The sequence below is a fragment of the Ursus arctos genome, unplaced genomic scaffold, assembly GCF_023065955.2.
Source record: "Ursus arctos isolate Adak ecotype North America unplaced genomic scaffold, UrsArc2.0 scaffold_26, whole genome shotgun sequence".
NCBI lineage: Eukaryota > Metazoa > Chordata > Mammalia > Carnivora > Ursidae > Ursus > Ursus arctos.
Window position 1 is genome coordinate 19,896,948 of NW_026622941.1, and position 23,454 is coordinate 19,920,401.

Below are 23,454 nucleotides of genomic sequence, written 5' to 3' on the forward strand. Positions count from 1 at the left end.
TACTGTTGGATCTAGAGGAAATGTAGGACCTGCTCCTTGTCCTGAGCAAGATTGCACGGGGATGGAACAGACAGGACAGTCACCAGAACTCAGGCATAGCTGCACAGGGCAAAACTACAAGTGCCTGGTCTGGTTCTAGATGCTGGGTACAGATACAGTTCTGGATGGAGATAAATGCTGTTTGTCAAGGAGGTCTCCAGAAGGTAGTTTTAAACTGGACGTCCATGTACTCCAAGCATGTGCAAAATATTTATGTACCTCTGTCCAAAGCCAAAGACTACCTTGTCATCATGCATATGATCATCCATTTGTCATTCTGCCTAACATGACTCAGAGCCAATGACTGGTACCCAATTTGTTTCTTATTCTCAGTGGCATGACTTGAATTTAATCTTCTGTTGTGCTGTTTTAATCTGACCAAAACAATCAGTATGTTTTAAGTTTGAGAAGGGGTCAGGTTTGGAAAAAATACTTTAAATATAGATTTACCACAGATTCTTAATATCTTAATGCAACCAGCTACTTTACCAACTGCTGCTTTATCTTATAAGAAAATCTGAAAGGTAGACTGTTTTTACTGCCAGAGGAATTTCTTTCACAGGATAGAAAGGATCATCATCCATATTTGTGCAAAGAATGTGTATTAACGTTTAGTAGTTCATCCAGAAGTTTAAGGTAATAGTAATAATATATTTTAAAGACTGACGCCAACATCTTCTCTTAGCCCTACTGTAAAAGATCGCATGTTTTCTATATGGCATAGAAAAACATATGTGCATGCTCTGTTGTCCCCTCACACAGCCAAGACTCAAGCTCCACAGCTTGCTTCGTTTTCCTATGTGCTTTCCTGGTGTTGTTCTCTCTGTCTACAATCTCTCCCTGCTACACACATGTGGAAAGATCCTATCTATCCTTGGAGAGAGCTAACTCAAATGCCATTCCTCTACAAGTACTCTCTGATTTCACTAATCAACCCTCACCACTGTGCCAGCCACGAATGATCATTCTCCACTCTGAATTCCAGTGACACTTTGTTTGTATGTTACTTATGACAACACTTTGTACTCTGTGTTACAGCTATGCTTTACCCCTTGTGTTAGAGTATCAGCTTCTTAAGGGCAGGGACCTTATTTCATCTGTTTTCGGTCTTTTTCTAGTTTCTTTAATTTTTTATTTTTTTTGCTGAAGTATAATGAACATACAGTGCTCTTTTATTGCTCTCAGGTGCACAATACAATGATTCAACAATTCCACACACTTCTCAGTGCTCATCAAGATTAGTGTACTTGTAATTCCCTTTATTTAAATCATGCATTCCCCTAACCATCTCCCCTTTGGCAACCACCAGTTTGTTCCCTGCATTTAGGAGTCTGGGGTGTTTTTGTTTGTTTGTCTCTCTTTTTTCTTTTTAATTTTTTTAATTCTTAAATTCTACATAAGTGTGAAAACGGATGGCATTTGTTTTACTCAGACTGACGTATTTTAACTAGCATTATACCCACCCAGTCCATCCATTTTGTTACAAATGGCAAGATTCTATTCTCCTTTATGGCTGAGTAACAGTCCATTATACATACATATATACTACATCTTCTTTATCTATTCATCTATCCATGGATACTAGGGTTGCTTCCATATCCTGGGTATTGTAAATAATGCTGCAATAATCATAAGGGTGCATATATCTTTTCAAATTCATGTAACTAAAATGCTTTTGCACAGAAAAGGAAACCATCAACAACAACAAAAAAGGCAACCTACTGAAAGGGAGAAGATAGTTGCAAATGATATATCAATAAGAGGTTAATACTCAACATACATAAAGAACTTATACAACTCAATACAAAAAATAATAATAATCCAGTTAAAAATGGGCAAGGACCTGAATAGATATTTTTCCAAACAAGACAGAGATGACCAACAGACACATGAAAAAATGCTTAGCATCACTAATCATCAGGGAAATAAAAATTAAAACTGCAATCAGATACCACTTTATACCTGTCACAATGGCTAAAATAAAAAAGACAAGAAAAACAAGTGTTGGCGAAGATATGGAGAAAAAGGAACCCTTGTGCACTGTTGGTGGGAATGTCAATTGGTGCACTCACTATGGAAAACACTATGGAGATGCCTCAAAAAACTTAAATCAGAACTACCACATGATCCAGTAATTCTGCTACCGTATATTTTCTTAGCTAATCTTTACAGCCAATGTGGGGCTCAAACTCACCAGTCTGAGATCAAGACCGGTGCTCTACTGACTGAGCCAGCTAGGCACTCCCTTCATTAGTGAATATTTAACCAAAGAAAAGGAAAACACTATTTCAACTTTCTTTTAATACTAATTTTGTAAAAGCCAGTAAGCAGCTACAGACACACCTGAAAAGTAGAAAGAATAAAAAAAGAGAGAGAGAGAGAGAGAGAGCCAAGACACACCCTTCACTGTACCAAAAATACAGAGCTCTATTACAGTTCCCCCACCAATATCTCATAGGAGCCCTAAATTTCTATGTGCTCAAGAGTACTGCCATTATTGTGCAGGTGACCAGACTGCATTCAGGTTTAATGACATCAGACCAAATATGTACTGGCACTGCTTAGCTCAAGGTCTACAGTTTGGGCCCTTAAATGCAGTTAAGCGACCAGGCTTTGCTGGATCCCATAGCTGAAGTAGATAGCAAACCCAATCAGCATCCAGACACCAAATCTCAGCCAGGTGCCAGCTGTCATCTGCATCATAAGGCAAACATTCACAAAGATGCTCAGGAGTGGGAGGAGAGGCAGAGCAGGGACCTTAAAGGGAAGGGGAGTGGAGCTCTGTGGCTGTCTCCAGATGACCCCAGTGATCCCAGTGATGAGCACCAGGAGCAGCACAACCACTGTGATCGGACCTGGGTCTCCAGAAAGCAGACCTGGCCAGTGGGCCAGCACCAGGCAGAGGAGAGTCAGCAGCAGAGCAAGGAGTGAGGAGCAAACATAGACAACCCGGCCAGAGAGTAGAGTGGGGGTGGGGCTGTCTGGAAAAAATAGTGCCTGTAGAGTCAGCTTCTCTGCTACAGGTGTGTTCTCCTCCTGCCCCTGCACTTCATTTCCCATCCTCTCAGGCTGATACCTGATGATGAGAACACAAAAAGCTACCAGGGAATAAGATATCAGGGTCCCAACTGACCTCAGGTCCAGAAGATCAGTGAGTCCAAAGAAGAATACCATTATTGCTGCAATAGTGACAAAGATCACAGTGGCTGCGATACGGCCATATGTGTGAGTATGGATCCCAGCAAGGACAGGGAACAGGAGGCCATCCTCTGCCATCATGTATATCACCAAAAGAATGGGGAATGTAAAGCTCCAGTAGGCGTAGACAAAAACATTACAAAACATTACAATAACTACAACATAGTAGGCAGGGGCCCAGCCAATATGGAGAAATACCTCAGGCAAGGTGCTCCCGGGTCGAAGCTGGTAGTAAGGCACCATGAGCGTAAGTGCCGCAGAGACACCGAAATACACCAAAACAGAGATGAGCAGTGAAACCACAATGCCCATGGGGATGGAACGCTGGGGAGTGTGCGATTCTTTGACTCTGGTAACAATAATGCTGAAACCAATATATGCATAGAAAGAGATAGCCGATCCTCGGAGAATCCCCTGGAAGCCAAAAGGCACAAATCCTCCAGAGCCCAGAGGGCCCAAGCTAGAGGTGCCATTGAGTCCAGCCTGTATGTAGTCCTCTTCTGTGAGCTTCCAGTTGTGCAGGTCCCCCTTAATGAAGCCAGAGATGATGACAAAACTGAGAACCAAAAGCTTCACCAATGTGAACACTTTGAAAATTCTGAAGAACCCACGTCGCCCCATGTATTGAACTTCCATGAAGAAAAATAGAAAGAGGACAAAAAAGTAGTTTACATTGTCTGCAAAGAATTGGGGAACTTGCTCTGAGATGCTCTCATGCATGGTCTCAGAGATCCGGTTTGTAAACATGAGATCAAAAGCCATGGACCAGGCCTGGACCACAATGAATGCATCAGCAGAAAAGGAGAGGACAAGGTTCCAGCCAGTGATGAAAGCCCAGAGTTCACCTATAGTGACAAAGTTGTAGAGATATGCTGAGCCAGAATGGGGAACCCGGGTACTAAACTCTGCATAGCACAGCCCAGCCAACAGTGAAGTCAGGCCCGCCACCAAAACGCAGATCACAATGGATGGTCCTGCTTGATTACTGGCCACCTCATTAGCCAGGAAATACACACCAACACCCACGGTGCGGCCCACACCCAGGGCCACTAAATCCAGAGTGCTTAGGCTTCTGCCAGTTTTATACTCAAACACTTCCTCCAGTGGATGTCTGCGTACGAGCTTTTGACCAAATCTGCGAAGTGCCTGACGCAGCATTCTAGCTGGAATTGAAGACGATGCTAAGGATCAGAGAGCTGTAGCAAGCCCAGGGAGCCAACAGTGTTGGATCTGGTTCAGTAAGGCTGAGTGAAGCCAAGTCAGGTTGGGGCTGCCGAGGTCCCTTGCTCAGGCTTCAAAGCTGCTGCTCCATATTTCTTCTAGTAAATGCTATCCTTCCATAATGCCTAGGGAGACAATAAATATTTATTGAACAATGCTGTTCAGCTAACCATCCAAAACTGAGAAGTCACATGTAATTTGTTGCAGCCCACCTACCATAGAAATTGACACCAAAAGACATCATAGAAAAATCAATCCTGCTTTCCCCCTGGATAAAGTACCAATACCTCCCAACATTCTGCTTTTCTTTAATTCTATTCTTCAGTAGGCTCAATGCACAGCATGGAGCCAAACATGGGACCCAACTCACAACCATGAGACCTAATCCTCCGCCAGTATCAGGAGTCGGACTCTCAACCAACTAAGCCATCCCGGCACCCCAACATTCTCCTTTTTTACACACCACATGACATTACCCCTTGGATTCATGAATCATGTAGCTTCATGTACTAATTAGGTGGTAAGACACACAGGGCATGAATGTGTTGTGCATGAATTCACAGGCAGTAAGTGTGCACGGTGATTGAGAGTGAGTAATAACACATTAATTCATGAACTAGAGGGCCTTGCTGCAAGTACAGACCCATGTTTTATGTATCATCAGAGTTTAAAAAACAAATACTGGTCTCTCAGTCTTAAAACTCTTAGCCCCAAAATCTGCTACCCAAGGATAGATGTCATTTTGGTCCCCTTTCTCCTCATTCTGCGTCATCCATTAGGCAGTACTGATGGCCAAGAATGTGTACTTCACCCTTCCCTTTACCCACCTATACTCACACAGGCTCTGTGAACAGAGAGGAAGAAGGAGAAAGGGGCAGGGCCTTCATAACCACCTGCAAGAAGGAGAGGACAGGCTTTCTGGGAAGAAAACACTGGAGAGATGGGGGCAGCAGCCAACACAGGGTCCACGACTGAGAAGGAACAGGAGCCAGGAAGGTGGTTTTTGGAATTCTGAAATCCAATACATCTCACCTAAAACATCCAGGCAAAACTCACTATAATTTTTATGTCCTCAATTACATGAGTGTGATCCATAGGGAGAAAAGTAGGTCACCTAGCTCAGTAGCTCACAACGGAAACAAATCCTTTGTTTCCTCCTCTCTAGTTTCCAGGAGAGAAGGTGAGCTCACTTCTGCAGACAGTCTCCTCACTGGCCACACTGTGCCCTATACATACCCTGCACCATGTGTGATGTCAGCTGCACAGGGGCCACAGGTGACAGGTGACAGTGACCGCCTCCGGAAAGCACCTGGAAGAAGCATGCTTGTGAGAGGTGCAGCAAGGCCTTCAGCGACGTCTCCCATCCAAATGACCAGAGCTGGGGCACTGGGACTAGGAGCCCCACCCGTGCCCAGTGTGCCAACAGTGCACAAGCACAAGGACCCCATGAGCTGTCACATGCACACAGAAGACAGGAGGGTGCAGTGCACAAGCCCTACAACTGCTCCCAGTGTGGCCAGAGCAGCTCCCCCAGGATCACCTCATCAGTCATGCTCACCGTGCACTCCACAGACGGCCCTTCACATGCGACGTGTGTGGCAGTTTTTGCTCCGAAGGATCCACTGCAGCACACACAGAACCGCACGAGGACAGGTGCAGGGTCACGTGTGTGGCAAGACGCCCAGCGTGGCTGCTATTTCCCACCACGTGCAGATGTGCTGCCAGGACGTCACCATGTCTGTGAGCTCCGCAGCAGAGGTACCGGTGAGCTCTGTCCCAGGACAGCAGTGGTGACAGTGGCCTGGGAGACCTGACCCCACACACCTGTCCTCCCGGTTCTGCTGAAGCCCCCTGGACAGTGGGCTGGTATGGCAGAAGACAGGGGCGGCCACTGCCCTCACCCCCTCTCCTCTCTGCACCCCCTGCCCTGCCCTTCCAGATCTGTGAGCCTTCTCCTTGATGCTCCCTGTTCTCCTTCTTCCTCACCCCTCCTGTTATTATCTGTTGCCCCTCCTGGGGACTTAGTACTTTTGTTTTTTACCAGAGGAAGGGAGGGGGGTAAGGAGGGGAATCATAGATTCTGCCCCAAAGTGGTGAAAAGCTAAGACTGGAGACGGGGCAGAAGCAGGCAAGACAAGGGCACTACCTTCAGAAGGAGGGAATGTTCGGGTTCGGGCTCTAAACATCATCCTACTTAAGACACCTCAGGGTAAAACAAGTCCAGGGAGCAGAATAAGGAGCCACTAGTGCCAGAGGTGGGACAAGAGATGGAATTTGAAGGCACCAGGGTAAACAAGAGGATCCAGTCACTGCAGGAGCTTCCTGGGAGTGGGTGGACTGGAGCCACAGTGACCCCATCCCTCGGTCCCCCACTCCATCCCTGACCTTTTCTTCTCAACCCACTGCCCTGGAATAAGCTGTGGCCCTGGCCATGTCACCTTGTTCCTATGTCCCCTGCATGTTCCCACCCTTTATCCTTCCTATTGTATGTAGCTATTATAATAAATATAATTTTTTTTAAAAAAAGAAGAAAAAGAACTGGCCCAGGGCTGGGGGTGCAGAGGATGCAGAGTTGGGGATATAAGTCTCTCCTGGAGGAGGGGACAGAATAGGGACCTGGCAGGTGGAGCCCATCCAGGTGATGTCACAGGAAGTATCTGAACCTTGATGGGGGAGGAGGGAAGAGGGGAGGAAGCAGGGGTGTGAGCCAGAGACAGGGAAGAGGCTGAGAGACACAGAGATAAGAGAAGCAGGGAGAGAGCTGTGAGGGAGGGCAAACAGGGATAAGGGGTGGGGGAGGCAGCACAGGAGACAGACAGGAGGACATGTGGGGGACACACGGAAAGGCTCACAGGGTGAGACTCACACAGATGTGATGGGAAAAGAGACCCTCAGACAGTGAGGGAGGGAGGCAGGGATGGGGACAGCCAGAAAGGAGAGCTGAGGGCAGCCCCAGTCTGGGAAATCTCAGACCACAGAATATCTGGAGTCAGAGAGACAGACAGGCCCACAGACAGACAGATGTGCTGACAGAGATGAAGGTGAAGGAGGCCAAGATGGAAGGAAGCAGACAGGGCTGCAGGGAGGAGGGGGAGGGAGCAGACAGAGAGAGAGAAGGAGGCAGGTGTGCAGCAGGAGGGGAGCCAGGCCAGGGAGGGGCTGCATATTGGCTCCAGGAGCCTCTTCCCTCTCACCTGACTCCTGCTGAGCCCGGGCCCCTCTCAGGAGCTGCTGCTGCTGGAAGGGCCCAGAAAGCTGAGAGGATGAGGCTGCTGCCAGGGCTGCCCCAGGCTCCCTCCCAGTGCCCACCTGGGGCTCCCAGAGGCCCCACATGGATATGGACACTGCCTACTTTCTCAGGGTTCATGCTGCCTGGCACGCCTAGTACAGATGAGTGGGGGCAAGGAAAAAGGGAAACTGAGGCAAGTGAGGCTGACAAGCCCTGGAGAAGGTGCTGGACACACAGGTTAGGGATCCCATGGAGGAGAGGGAGGAGAGGTTAAGGCTGGGACTGGGTCTGCACTGAGAGCTAAAGAAGCACCAGGCACAGTATGAGCAAATTACATCACAGTGACTGGGGTCAACAGTGTAGACCCATCCATTTGCTGTCTACAAGAGACTCATTTTGAACCCAAAGATGCATTCAGACTGAAAGTAAGGGGATGGAGTACCATCTTTCACGCAAATGGACCTCAAAAGAAAGCTGGGGTAGCAATTCTCATATCAGAGAGATTGGATTTTAAACTAGAGACTATAGTTAGAGACACAGAAGGGCACTATATTATTCTTAAAGGAAGTATTCAACAAGTGGATATGACAATTATAAATATATATGCCCCCAACAGGGGAGAGCAAGATACATAAGCCAACTCTTAACCAGAATAAAGAGACATATAGATAAAAATACATTAATAGTAGGGGACCTCAACACTCCACTATCAGGAATAGACAGAACACCCTGGCAAAAACTAAGCAAAGAATCAAAGGCTTTGAATGCCATACTCGACGAGTTAGACCTCATAGATATATATAGAACACTACACCCCAGAACCAAAGAATACTCATTCTATTCTAATGCCCATGGAACATTCTCAAGAATAGACCATGTTCTGGGACACAAAACAGGTCTCAACCGATACCAAAAGATTGCAATTATCCCCTGCATATTCTCAGACCACAATGCTCTGAAATTGGAACTCAACCACAAGGAAAAATTTGGAAGAAACTCAAACACTTGGAGACTAAGAACCATCCTGCTCAGGAATGACTCGATAAACCAGGAAATCAAAAATCAATTTAAACAATTTATGGAGACCAACGAGAATGAAAACACAACGGTCCAAAACCTATGGGATACCGCAAAGGCAGTCCTAAGGGGGAAATACATAGCCATCCAAGCCACACTCAAAAGAATAGAAAAATCTAAAATGAAGTTTTTATATTCTCACCTCAAGAAGCTGGAACAGCAACAGAGGGACAGGCCTAATCCACTCACGAGGAAGCAGTTGACCAAGATGAGAGCAGAAATCAATGAATTAGAAACCAGAAGTACAGTAGAGCAAATCAACAGGACTAGAAGCTGGTTCTTTGAGAAAATCAATAAAATTGACAGACCACTGGCAAGACTTATCCAAGAGAAAAGAGAAAGGACCCAAATTATTAAAATTATGAATGAAAAAGGAGAGGTCACGACCAACACCAATGAAATTGGAAGGATTATTAGAAACTATTAACAACAGCTATATGCCAAAAAACTAAGCAATCTGGAAGAGATGGAGGCCTTCCGGGAAACCTATAAACTACCAAGACTGAAACAGGAAGAAATTGATTTCTTAAACAGGCCAATTAATTATGAAGAAATTGAGTCAGTGATAAACAACTTTCCAAATAACAAAACTCCAGGCCCGGACGGTTTTCCTGGGGAATTCTACCAAACATTCAAAGAAGAAATAATACCTATTCTCCTAAAGCTACTTCAAAAAATAGAAACAGAGGAAAGCTACCAAACTCATTCTATGAGGCCAATATTACCTTGATCCCCAAACCAGGCAAAGACCCCATCAAAAAGGAGAATTACAGACCGATTTCCCTAATGAATATGGATGCCAAAATCCTCCACAAGATCCTTGCTAATAGAATCCAACAGTACATTAAAAGGATTATCCATCATGACCAAGTGGGATTCATACCTGGGATGCAAGCGTGGTTCAATATTCGCAAATTGATCAGCGTGATACATCATATCAACAAGAAAAGACTCAGGAACCATATGATCCTCTCAATCGATGCCGAAAAAGCATTTGACAAAATACAGCATCCTTTCCTGATTAAAACCCTTCAGAGTGTAGGAATAGAAGGTACATTTCTCAATCTCATAAAAGCCATCTATGAAAAGCCTACTGCAAATATTATTCTCAATGGGGAAAAGCTAGAAGCCTTTCCCTTAAGATCAGGAACACGACAAGGATGCCCACTCTCGCCACTATTATTCAACATAGTACTAGAAGTCCTTGCAACAGCCATCAGACAACAAAAAGGGATCAAAGGTATCCAAATCGGCAGAGAAGAAGTCAAAATGTCTCTCTTCGCAGATGACATGATACTCTATATGGAAAACCCAAAAGAATCCACTCCCAAACTATTAGAAGTTATAGAGCAATTCAGTAACGTGGCAGGATACAAAATCAATGCTCAGAAATCAGTTGCATTTCTATACACGAATAACGAGACCAAAGAAAGAGAAATTAGGGAATCCATCCCATTTACAAGAGCACCAAAAACCATACGTTACCTTGGAATTAACTTAACCAGAGACGTAAAGGCCCTATATTCTAGAAACTATAAATCACTCTTGAAAGACATTGAGGAAAATATAAAAAGATGGAAAAATATTCCATGCTCATGGATCGGAAGAATTAACATAGTTAAAATGTCCATGCTACCCAGAGCAATCTACACTTTCAATGCTACCCCGATCAAAATACCGAGGACATTTTTCAAAGAACTGGAACAAATAGTCCTTAAATTTGTATGGAAACAGAAAAGGCCCCGAATCTCCAAGGAACTGTTGTAAAGGAAAAACAAACCTGGGGGCAACACAATGTCGGATTTTGAGCTGTACTACAAAGCTGTGATCACAAAGACAGCATGGTACTGGCACAAAAACAGACACATAGACCAATGGAACAGAATAGAGAACCCAGAAATGGACCCTCGGCTCTTTGGGCAATTAATCTTTGACAAACCAGGAAAAAACATCCGGTGGAAAAAAGACAGTCTCTTCAAGAAATGGTGCTGGGAAAACTGGACAGCTACATGCAAAAGAATGAAACTTGACCACTCTCTCACACCATACAAAAATAAACTCCAAATGGATGAAAGACTTCGATATGAGACAGGAATCCATCAAAATTCTAGAGGAGAACATAGGCAGCAACCTCTACGACATCAGCCAAAGCAACCTTTTTCATGACACGTCCCCAAAGGCAAGAGAAACAAGAGATAAATTGAACTTATGGGACTTCATCAAGATAAAAAGCTTCTTCACAGCCAAGAAAACAGTCAAAAAAACTAAGAGGCAGCCCACGGAATGGGAGAATATATTTGCAAATGACACTACAGATAAAGGATTGGTATGCAAGATCTACAAAGAACTTCTCAAACTCAATACGCAAGAAACAAATAAACAAATCAAAAAATGGGCGGAAGATATGAACAGACACTTTTCCAATTAAGACATACAAATGGCTAACAGACACATGAAAAAATGTTCAACATCATTAGCCATCAGGGAAATTCAAATCAAAACCACACTGAGATACCACCTTACGCCAGTTAGAATGGCAAAAATAGACAAGGCAAGAAACAACAATTGTTGGAGAGGATGTGGAGAAAGGGGATCCCTCCTACAATGTTGGTGGGAATGCAAGTTGGTACAGCCACTCTGGAAAACAGTGTGGAGGTCCCTTAAAAAGTTAAAAATTGAGCTCCCCTATGATCCAGCCGTTGCACTACTGGGTGTTTACCCCAAAGATACGGACGTAGTGAAGAGAAGGGCCATATGCACCCCAATGCTCATAGCAGCAATGTCCACAATAGCTAAATCGTGGAAGGAGCCGAGATGCCCTTCAACAGATGACTGGATTAAGAAGTTGTGGTCCATATATACAATGGAATATTACTCAGCTATCAGAAAGAACGAATTCTCAACATTTGCTGCAACATGGACGGCACTGGAGGAGATAATGCTAAGTGAAATAAGCCAAGCAGAGAAAGACAACTATCATATGATTTCTCTCATCTATGGAACATAAGAACTAGGATGATCGGTAGGGGAAGAAAGGGATAAAGAAAGGGGGGGGGTAATCAGAAGGGGGAATGAAACATGAGAGACTATGGACTATGAGAAACAAACTGAGGGCCTCAGAGGGGAGGGGGGTGGGGGAATGGAATAGACCGGTGATGGGTAATAAGGAGGGCACGTATTGCATGGTGCACTGGGTGTTATATGCAACTAATGAATCATCGAGCTTTACATCGGAAACCGGGGATGTACTGTATGGTGACTAACATAATATAATAAAAAATCATTTAAAAAAAAAGAAAGAAACAATAAACGCTTTAAGAACAACAACAACAAAAAAAGAAGGACCTGAGTGCCCCCCAGAAACCAGGGGAGATGGGGGAAATGTGGGGCTGGATGATCAAACATCCTTTCTCCTGATACATGCAATTTCCACCAGGGGGCGAGGGACTCTGAGCTGTGGACTTGAGGGGAAGCTTCTCAGCAGCAACCTACTAAGGGCTCGGCGGCCACAAGAGGGCGGCAGAGAACGGCGCTCCCTGCAGAGCCAGCCCTGGGCCCTGGGAGCTTAGACAAGGCTGGGCTGCCCAGGCTGGGGGGTCTGTGGCTCCAGCAAGAGCCCAGGAATTTCTGAATTCAGGAAACCCCTCCTGCTGTCCTTCCCACTGGAACCCCTTATTTCCTTCGGCACCTGAAATGCATCCCCACTGCAGCCCCCTTCCCTTTTCTGGTCCCCAGCACTGGGGCTGCTGGTACAGAAGGGCCACTGGCTTTTTCTTTATGGTTGGACAGCAGGTGACATCCCAGCTCCCAGAGCTGAGGCCTCACAGGGGACCCGCTGAGAACTAGAGCCAGAACTGGAACCCACGCACTCTTGATTCCCACTGCAGGGTCTTCCCATGGGTGCTGACCGCCGCTCCTAAAAGCAAAGCACACTTCATGGGCCCAGTAGGAAGCCAGCTCACAGCCCTGGGTTCACACCCCGATGTCACAGCTCCCCCTTCCCATGCAACCTATGCTACACACAGAACCGGGCACAGAGGACTGTTCACCACGAGCACAGACATGTGGGCCAACACACCATGCTGTGCACACCCCCATCCTCAGCACACACCCCCCTCTGCTCCTGAGTCCCACAGCCCTGCCCCCTCCTCCTACTTCCTGAGCTGCCAGAGGACCTTCTCCTCATTCATCATGTGCTCTTTGTCCTGTGTTTCCAGAGGCTCCTCACAGCTGCTGACAGGGAAGCCCTTTCCCTGCTCTAATCTCCCTCCTACCATAGCCCCTGTTTCCAGTTCCCCTGGCACCGCCTGGAGTGACAGGGGAACCAGAGGGAAAACTGGAGGTCTCTGAGCTCTCTTCTCTGAATCTGCCCTGCTGATCACTGTCCTCCTGCCCAGGAAAGGTCTGACCTTCTGTGACCTACCAGGCTTTCCCCACATCTTCTCAGTGTCCCGACACTCTGACCCAAGTCCCTATCCAGAAGAACCTACTACCATGCTGGGGGGAGGGGACACTGGTCTTTAATTTCACAAACTCAGCCTGGGTTTATAGGGCACAAAGTGCAACCCGAGGATTTGATTTAGCCTCAGTAGGAACTTCCCAGCATAAGGGGTGTGAAAGCTTCAGCTTGTATGAAACACAGTAAGAATGCACACATGGCCTCACGAGAGGCCTCCAGGAGACAAGGACTTGTTCTGCACCTGTCTGGGTGGTACTGACTAGAGATAGAAGTCTTCACTTTGATTCAGGTCATCCCAGCCTGAGCAGGTGACACACAAGGACTTCTGGGGACTCTGAGGCCCTCAGGCAGAAAGGGTGGACCCTCGAGTTAGGAACTGCAGCCTGGTTCCATCATTCCCAAATCCTGGGGGTGGGGGCAGGGAGAGAGCAGTCCTGAACCCTCCACTGTCTGGCCTCCCTCCCACGCTGCCCCTCCCCCCTTATGACCCTCCCTGGTCAGAGCAGGGCCTCTGAGCTCTTCGCATGCAGCCCTGAGTGCAGGTCTCAGGCCCCAGTCTCCACCCAGCCTCAGACCCAGTACCCTGAGGCCACTCCCCTGTGCCTGGCAGGACAGAGACACCCACTGCTCAAGCTCCCATCCCCCACCCCCCACCCAGCACTAACAGCCTTCCTCTCTGTCAGAGCTCATTGCATTTTTATCAAATTAGTTCCACAAATGACCAGTTTCTCACAATCTCCACTCTAGATTCTTTTTTTAGTATAATTTTTAATTCTCTTTTGGGGTGGCTCAAGTAAAGAGTCATACTTGGAAGTGAAGAAGTAAATAAAATGGCATCTCTTAGTGCCTTCTGTCAGGCGGTTGGAGGAGAGGGGAAGTGGTTCTGTGGGTGGTGTACCTGTGACTGCAACTGTGTATTAGGCAAGAGGGTAAAAAATAGAAGGGGATTTCCTTGCCGCTCTTGTTTCTCTTTCTGTGCAAACCTCTTCTGACTGTAGCAGATGCAGAGGGCTCCACGGCAGCCAAACATCTTAGCCATGAACTTCCCAGAAAGAAACTCCTTAAGTTATCCGTGAAAGAAGATGAAAAATAAATCTCAGGGTTTGGTACAAATGCACCAAACAGGGCCAAGGTTGGAAGGCAGCTGGTTCCTTAGTGCTGACTGAACTCCTTCAGGATTCCTGTATGTGCACACGCACACATACACACACACACACACACACACACACACCAACACACACAGACCATACCCAATAAGTCTAAAATTATGCCCATGTTTGTAGACATATCGACAGAAACATTCCCCACTCCTTGGTGCATATTTCCACTCTAACTCAACCACGTATGTCCATATATTAGGTCCACAGTCATGGCTTTCAGTGAGGAGCTTTATGAATATACGTACCCAGCATCGCCCCCTTTCCTGGCTCCTGACTGCTGGGTGGGGCCCAGGGAAGGTGAAGGAGAGAGTGTCTGAGTATGAGCTGCGTGTGTCTCTGAGTGTGTCTCTTCCACAAACACATAGAAATTGGTTTTTCATTATTCACTACTGGAATTATCCACTGTCTTTCAATTACCTCTATGCCATCAAGTGTCAATGATCATCTAATCCTTCCTGAGCCCTTATTCCTTGCGGAGAATAGCTCGGGGATTGCAGGCACAAGACTGCTCAAATGAGGTACAAATCCTAGCCTCACTACTCACTTTGCACAAATGACTTACCTCTGTGAGCCTCAGTTTCAACTTTTGTGAAAAGAACAAATCACTCACCTCATCCAACTTTGTATGAAAGACGTGCTTATGTAAAGTGTTTGGAGTACTCAGCAAATGGTAGTTATTATAAGCTCATCATCATTATTTTGGGGCTGTGGACATAGAAAGAAGTAATCCATAAGAGAGATGTTCCATCATTCCCAATTCCTGGGGGTGGGGGCTGGGAGAGTGCAGGCCTGAACACTCCACTGTCTGTTCTCCCTCCCATCCTGCTCCCCCATCTTTATGGCTCTCCCTGGTAAGAGCAGGGCCTCTGAGCTCTTCCCATGCAGCCCTGAGTGCAGGCCTCAGGCCCCAGTATCTACCCAGCCTCAGACCCAGGACCCTGAGGCCACCCCCCTGTCCCTAGCAGGACAGAGATACCCACTGCTCAGGGTCTCATCCCCCACACCTCCAGCACTAACAGCCTTCCTCTCCTGGCCTCCCCGCTCCCCCCACCCCATAGCACAGCCTGAAACCTGCTGCAAATGTGCACAAATCAAAGACATCTGCAGCTGTGAGACTTCAGGCTCCCCTGGGACAGCACACACACACACACACACACACACACACACACACACACACCTGTGCACATGCAAATACAAACACAGATGCTCACACTCATACACACACACAGACACCCTCAAGATACACACATATACACACCCATACATCACACTCTCACATGTATGTAACACAAAGACACACACTCACAAACATTTGTCGACATGCACACCCAGACTTACACACTCTCACACACTCATCAAACACACTTGTGCACACATACGCACCACTCTATTCCTTTCTTCTAAGGCTCCAGAGCCCAGTCCTCTAGATCCTAGAGATCTAGAATGTGCAGGGGAAAGCAGGGAAACCCACAGGGAACCTGCTTCCGGTTTCCTGGCCCACACTGCAGCTCCCCTGCTCTACCCCCCTTCCTGCCACCAGAGTCTCTGGGACTGTGGCCCACACCGTGGAAGTGCAGCCCTCAGAGATCACTCAGTCCCTCACACAACGGACACTTGTGAGCACCTACCTGCCACCCTCCACCTCACCCCCACCCCCAGGCCTGCAGCTGAGGGAGACGCATAAAACAGTAAGAACTTCTACCCAGTGGTGTGGGGGAAGAGCAAAAGCTCAGGAGCCAAAGACCCAAGTTCAAATCCTGCCTTTGCTTCTTCATATGCTGTTATCTTGGGCCCTTCGCATAACCTCTCTGAGCCTCAGTTTCATCACCTGTAAGGTGGGATTATTAAAATTTACCTAATACCTCTGTGAAGATTAAGGCAGGTAAAGTTTGATCAGCAGTGTGTCCACCCATGGAAGCCACCCCACTCCATTCCCCCGCCCCTGTGGTGAGCATCTCCCCAACACCCTTCCAGTCCTTCTGTCCCTGATGCAGAAACTCCATCTCCTTCAGCCTCAGACCCTCAGTTGAACACACCTAGGGAAACTTCATCTCTGACTAGGCCAATTCCAACTGACTCCCCCACCCCGGCCCTGCCCCCACCCCTCCTGGTCCCTAGTGCCTCTTCCCCTTTGCAGGTAGGATTTTCCCTAATAAACTTTAACGCAGCTGGCCATGGCTAAAATGTTTGGGATGGAGCACTAGGCCCTCGAATCAGATGGATATGAAGGGTTAATCAGCACGCAAGGAGCGAACCTGCAGAAAGTCATCCTGAATGTCCCTGAATTACACCAATTCCGACGCATTCTTTATAGACAGCGTGAGAGGCAGTTATAGGACAGGACCTGCTCTGCTAAGCAGTCAAGGGAGAGACTGTGTCGCCCCACAAATACTAAACAACCCTTTGGAAGAAACCCCACTAGATTCTGTGCTCAGACTGGGAAGCAGCCCAGTGGCTCCCACCCAGATGGGCACCCCCTGCAGGTGCCTTGGGCCAAGGGGAGCTGGGATGGCTGCCTTACCCCTGCTGCTCAGGTGGCCTCTTCATCCCCCTCCAGAGTCAAGCCACAGCCTGAGTGGGAAATGGCTCTGAGGTCTTACCTCACCTTCCTGGGACCCTCCAAGGACCCGCAAAAACCCTTGGTTTCCCTGCCACAGACTTACTCTGTACATCCTCCCAGGCTCTGCTTCTGAACTGCTGTCTGCTTCCCCTCCTCCCAGGGGGGTCCTCCTGCAGTCCTCCTTCCAGACAACTGGTCGCCCTGACCATATCTGAGCTTCCATTTGCCATTGCCCATCCTGGTGCCTCCACCTCCCCCCCACCCATCCCCATCCCTCTGACCCCTCCCCTGCCCACCTCCCACTCTCTCCCCTCCCACTTCGATGACCTTCCACTTCCCCAGACTGCCTCCCTCCCCTCTTGGCTCACCTCCCCAGACAACCCCCACCTCCCAATGGGCTCCACCTCTCCATTACCTCCATCTCTCCAGCCTGCTACATCCCACCATTTTGCCCCATTTCTAGTCATTTCTACATCTGCTTTCACACCTCTCCCACCCTTCAGAATCTAGGTAGTAGAGCAGGGCTCAGAGTTCAGTGAAAGGAAGGACATTTGCCCCTTTCTCTCTCCTCCTGCCCTCTGCCTGCCCTCCCCCCTCTCTTCCTGCATGCAGACCTGGTCCATTCAGGTATTAAGGAGAACTGAAGAGACATCTCTCCACCAACAAAATGACTGGCAGGGGTGCGCAGAGGAACAGTATAACCGGGGGAAACCTTCTAGGCACTTCCTTCTCACTGGGGAAGCCCCACCCACCACAGCAAGCCCAGCCCTGCCTGAGTATCATGTGGCGGCGGGGGGGGGGGGGGGGGGGGGGGGGGGGCGGTGTCTGCCACGGCCCCCGGAGCTTGGCTCTGCTCCAGGACCCATGGGACCCTTGGGATGCCTGGGACCCCAAATGGCCTAAAGACCTGGTCACCCCAAAGCCACTCTGTCTCAGGACAGGACAGAGGCAAAAGGTGACTGTTCCTCATCAGGTCTTCCCATGGCCTCCACCTCCACTCTGGCTGGAGGGAGACCCCTCCTGAGCTCCCAGAGTGATTCTGCAGGAGAGAACGGACCCTGCTCAGCCGCTGCCTCTTTTTTCCCCACAGATCACTGACATCTGAGAGGGAGGGTAGAGGACTCAGGAATGAGGCTGGACTGGTCTGAAATGGCTCCTCCCCATTCTCTCCCCTTCCCCTCTGGGCCACCTGGAGAGAATGTGCTCTAAGACGCCCTGAGCCTAGAGTCCTCCCTAAGCTGAGGGGGTGTCCTCCTCTCCATCTACCTCCACCCAGCCCAGTTCAGGACACCACGACACCTGCCCGCAAGGGCCCAGCCAATGTTCAACCACCCCTCCAGCATCACACACCCTCTCTTCAGCCAGGGCTCCCAGATCTCTGACCCCTCACCTTGCACATCAGCCTGAGTGCCTCCATTCTGGCAGAATCGTAGGTGACCTCACAGCTGCCTGAGCCCCTCCAGTCAGCTTAGTAGTCTCTAAGCTTTAGCCAGCACCCTGAGCCCACATGATGGTTAACAAACCTTTCTTAATGTACCTATAGTATACACACCCAAAACATGTTATCCCAAGAGGAAGCTGGCTCAGGAAAGAGTTAGTAGGTATAAAAGGTCCAGGTGCCAGTCTCAGATTCCTCTTACCCACTCCCAAGCCTTTCTTAATGGGACCCCTGCTCTGCATGAGACAGAAAGAAATGCTTCCAACCTGTCCCTGGAGGAGGGGGAGAGGAAAAGAAACGAAGACCCTGGTGATGAAGGAGCTAGCTGAGGCTGCTGGGATACTGGCGGACTGCTTGCACCTCACAGTCCAGGGGGTCTTTAGCCTTGGACCAGGATCCAGGGATGACTGGAGTCACGTAGTCTCTAAAGTCACTCAGAGGATATCTTGCACCCTCCCCAAAACACCTCAGCTACTCCCCCAAAGAGTACAGAGCCCAGAATCCACTGAGACTGAGCTGGGAGCTGACAGGGAGTCCCTGTGACTCCAGCAATTAGCCTCTGTCTCTGTGTGCTCCGGTCTCCATCTCTTCCCCAGCTCCTCACATCCTGGGGCTTTATTTCAGAGGCCTCTGCCTTGATCTGTCTCCAAGTCTCTAGCAAGATCAAAGCTCTTAACGCTGTTTTGTTTGCTGAATCTTAGGCTGGAATAGATGGGACAGGGTCCATCCTGAGGCAGGGGGAAGGCCCTGACTTCCCCTGTTCCCAAGCAGGAGGGAGGTTTCGAAGTTGGACCAAACACACACCCTGGTGGGAAGGCTTTTTATTCTCCTTTGTCATTGTTTTTATTCTGATTATTCTTTGGGTTAGAAATTGAATTAACTCATAATCATAGTAGTCTAAAATATGACAGTGACCATAAAGGCCTCTCCTAACCTCCCTATCTAAATGAAACTCCCTGTTATTCTTGATCACAAGACCCTCTTTATTTCCTCTGGGGGTTCATCACACTCCGGAATTATTGAACATTAGTTTTCTTGCTTATTGTCTATTTCCCTCTAGGAAAAGCTCTATCTTTGATTGAAAGAAGGAATGAACAATGAATTACTATATTATATGGGAATAAATCTACTGGTGGGATCAACATTTACTAATAAGATGATCGATATCTGAAAGTATCATGTGCAGACCTATGAACAGTAATGTCCTTTGTCAGTATTCATAATACCTCTACTTCTACATCTCTTTGTATGGCCCATTGATTCCCCCTGTTTAATACCATGCATGAGAGTTATTTAACAAGTCTTTAGCTCTGTGTGAAGCACAGTGGAGAGAATATAAAAATGAGCAGAGTATAGTCTCCCCCATCCAGAAGCTGACAGTTGAGTGAGGGAGAAAGAGAAGACACAGGGTAACTACAGCTGAAGACAGTGTGCAGAGAGAATATACAGTAAGAGTGACACAAAGGAGTAGAGGAGATCCAAGGAAAGAAATTTCTTCAGAGGCAGATAATCCAGGGAGATGTAGGCAGAGGTAACATTTAAAGTGGACCTTGATGATTGTGTAGGATTTTAGTAGTCAGACATTGGGAGGACAGAACTCCAAGGAAAGGCATCACTACTGGGAAGGATTTCTTGACTTTGGGCATCATTTGATATTGAACATCTGTTCATCATGAGAGAGTGAAATGCAAGGACCAGTGAAATTTAAGATAAAACTGCAGAAGCTGGAGGCATTGAATACAGAAGACAAGAACCAGGACCTGGGTCCCAACTCAGGTTCCATTTATCCCCACTTCTCTTCCACTTGATCTTAAGGAAGAGGCAATGATTCAAATGGGACAGGGTACCCCTTATGCCTCGATAGTTAGGTCTCATCACCTCTTTCTCCCCACTGAGTTCCTTAATAAGAATGAAAGGATTTCTTTTTCTTTTTCTTTTTTTTTAAGATTGTATTTATTTGACAGAAAGAGAGATAGCCAGTGAGAGAGGGAACACAAGCAGGGGCAATGGGAGAGGAAGAAGCAGGCTTCCAGTGGAGCATGGAGCCCAATGCGGGGCTATATCCCAGGACCTTGGGATCAGGCCCTGACACGAAGGCAGACGCTTAACGACTGAGCCACCCAGGTGCCCCAAGAATGAAAGGATTTCTTTTGTTTGTTTTTTATTTGTTTGTTTGTTTTTTGTGTTTTTTTACTTTATTTCTTTTTACAATTTTTGTTCTGTTATATTAGTCACCATACAGTACATCCCCAGTTTTTGATGCAATGTTCCACGATTCATTATTTGTGTATAACGCCCAGTGCACCATGCAATATGCGCCCTCCTTAGTACCCATCACGGGCCTATCCCAATCCCCAACCCTCTTCCCACTGAAGCCCTCACTTTGTTTTCCACAGTCCACAGTCTCTCATGGTTCATTCCTCCTTCTGTTTACCCCCTTCATTCTTCCCTTCCTTCTCCTACCTATCATCCTATTTCTTATGTTCCGTAAATGAGTGAAACCATATGATAATTGTCTTTCTCTGCTTGACTTATTTCACTTAGCATAATCTCTTCCAGTCCCATCCATATTGCTGCAAGTGTATAATCGTTCGTTCTGATGGCTGAGTAATAGTCCATTGTATATATGGACCACATCTTCTTAATCCAGTCATCTGTTGAAGGGCATCTCGGCTCCTTCGACAATTTAGCTATTATGGACAATGCTGCTATGAACATTGGGGTGCATATGGCCCTTCTCTTCACTACGTCTGTACCTATGGGGTAAATACCCAGTAGTGCAATTGCTGGATCATAGGGTAGCTCAATTTTTAACTTTTTAAGGGACCTCCACACTGTTTTCCAAAGTGGCTGTACCAACTTGCATTCCCATGAACGGTGTAAGAGGGATCCCCTTTCTCCACATCCTCTCCATTTGTTGTTTCCTGCCTTGACAATTTTTGCCATTCTAACGGGCATAAGGAGGTATCTCAAGGTGGTTTTGATTTGAATTGCCCTGATGGCTAATGATTCTGAAAATTTTTTCTTGTGGCTCTTAGCCATTTGTATGTCTTCATTGGAAAAGTGTCTGTTCATATCTTCTGCCCATTTTTTGATTTCATTATTTGTTTCACATGTATTGAGTTTGAGAAGGTCTTTATAGATCTTGAATACTAGTGTTTTATCTGTAGTGTCATTTGCAAATATCTTCTCCCATTCCGTGGGCTGCCTCTTAGTTTTCTTGACTGTTTCCTTGGCTGTGCAGAAGCTTTTTATCTTGATGAAGTCCCACAAGTTCATGTTTTCTTTTGTTTCTCTTGCCATTGGAGATGTGTCATGAAAAACGTTGCTGTGGCCGATGTCAAAGAGGTTGCTGCCTATGTTCTCCTCTAGGATTTTGATAGATTCCTGTCTCACATCAAAGTCTTTCATCCATTTGGAGTTTATCTTTGTGTATGGTGTGAAAGAGTGGTCAAGTTTCATTCTTTTACATGTAGCTGTCCAATTTTCCCAGCACCATTTCTTGAAGAGACTGTCTTTTTTCCACCAGATGTTTTTTCCTGCTTTATCAAAGATTAGTTGCCCAAAGAGCCGAGGGTCCATTTCTGGGTTCTCTATTCTGTTCCATTGGTCTATGTGTCTGTTTTTGTGCCAGTACCATGCTGTCTTTGTGATCACAGCTTTGTAGTACAGCTTGAAATCCAGCAACGTGATGCCCCCAGCTTTGTTTTTCCTTTTCAACAATTCCTTGGCGATTCAGGGCCTTTTCTGGTTCCACACAAATTTAAGGGCTGTTTGTTCCAGCTCTTTGAAAAATGTCATTGGTATTTTGATTGGGATGGCATGGGAGTGTAGATTGCTCTGGGTAGCATAGACATTTTAACTATGTTTATTCTTCTGATCCATGAGCATGGAATGTTTTTCCATCTTTTTGTGTCTTCTTCAATGTCTTTCAAGAGTGATTTGTAGTTTCTAGAATATATATCCTTTACCTCCCTGGTTAAGTTAATTCCGAGATAATGTATGATTTGGGTGCTATTGTAAATAGAATGGATTCCCAAATTTCTCTCTCTTCAGTCTCATTGTTCATGTATAGAAATGCAACTGATTTCTGAGGATTGATTTTGTATTCCACCACATTAGTGAATTGTTCTATAACTTCTAGTAGTTTGTGGGTGGAGTCTTTTGGATTTTCCATATAGAGTATCATGTCATCTGTGAAGAGAGACAGTTTGACTTCCTCTTTGCCAATTTGGATACCTTTTATCCGTTTTTGTTGTCTGATTGCTGTTGCAAGGACTTCTGGTACTATGTTGAATAATAATGGTGAAAATGGGCATCCCGTGTCGTGTTCCTGATCTTAAGGGAAAGGCTTTCAGCTTTTCCCCCATTGAAAATGATATTCACTGTAGGCTTTTCATAGGTGGTTTTTATGAAATTGAAGAATGTACCCTCTATCCCTACACTCTGAAGGGTTTTAATCAGGAAAGGATGCTGTATTTTGTCGAATGCTTTTTCTGCATCAATTGCGAAGTTCATATGGTTCTTGACTCTTTTCTTGTTGATATGATCAATCACATTGATTGATTTGCAAATGTTGAACACCCTTGCATCCCAGGGATGAATCCCACTTGTCGTGATGGATAATCCTTTTAATGTACTTTTGGATCTTATTAGCTAGGATCTTGTTGAGAATTTTGGCATCCATATTCATCAGGGATATCAGTCTGTAATTCTCCTTTTTGATGGGGTCTTTACCTGGTTTGGGGATCAAGGTAATATTGGCGTCATAGAATGAGTTTGGTAGTTTTTCTTCTGTTTCTATTTTTTTGAAACAGCTTCAGGAAAATAGGTATTATTTCTTCTTTGAATGTTTGGTAGAATTCCCTGGGGAATCCATCAGGCCCTGGACTCTTGTTTTGGGGGAGGTTTTTGTTCATTGCTTCAATCTCTTCTTAATTAAGTGGTCTGTTTAAAACATCAGTTTCTTCCTCTTTCAGCCTTGGTAGTTTATAGGTTTCCAGGAAGGCATCCATTTCTTCCAGGTTGTTTAATTTATTGGCATAAAGCTGTGATAAAATTTCTCATGAGCCG

At 46.6% G+C, this 23,454-nt stretch overlaps 1 protein-coding gene across 3 annotated transcripts; it reads right to left on the reverse strand.

Annotated features, from left to right (window-relative positions):
- Positions 1 to 1,148: 1,148 nt before the first annotated feature.
- On the reverse strand, positions 1,149 to 17,621 carry LOC113250263 (cationic amino acid transporter 3-like). Of its 3 annotated transcripts, none has more exons than XM_048216882.2 (4): positions 17,558 to 17,621; positions 14,994 to 15,088; positions 5,695 to 5,767; positions 1,149 to 4,583 (listed from the first exon to the last, which is right to left on the reverse strand). In XM_048216882.2, the coding sequence occupies exon 4, from the start codon at positions 4,393 to 4,395 to the stop codon at positions 2,638 to 2,640; it is 1,758 nt and encodes a 585-aa protein (XP_048072839.1). In that variant the 5' UTR covers positions 4,396 to 4,583; positions 5,695 to 5,767; positions 14,994 to 15,088; positions 17,558 to 17,621; the 3' UTR covers positions 1,149 to 2,637. The 3 variants fall into 3 exon arrangements, with proteins under 3 accessions (XP_048072839.1, XP_048072838.1, XP_048072840.1); XM_048216881.2 differs by lacking the exon at positions 17,558 to 17,621 and adding an exon at positions 17,047 to 17,182; XM_048216883.2 differs by lacking the exon at positions 5,695 to 5,767.
- Positions 17,622 to 23,454: the final 5,833 nt, after the last annotated feature.

Bases quoted from the DNA above. Each gene is read 5' to 3' on its own strand.
- LOC113250263 (XM_048216883.2), bottom strand. From the start codon at position 4,395: ATGCTGCGTCAGGCACTTCGCAGATTTGGTCAAAAGCTCGTACGCAGA.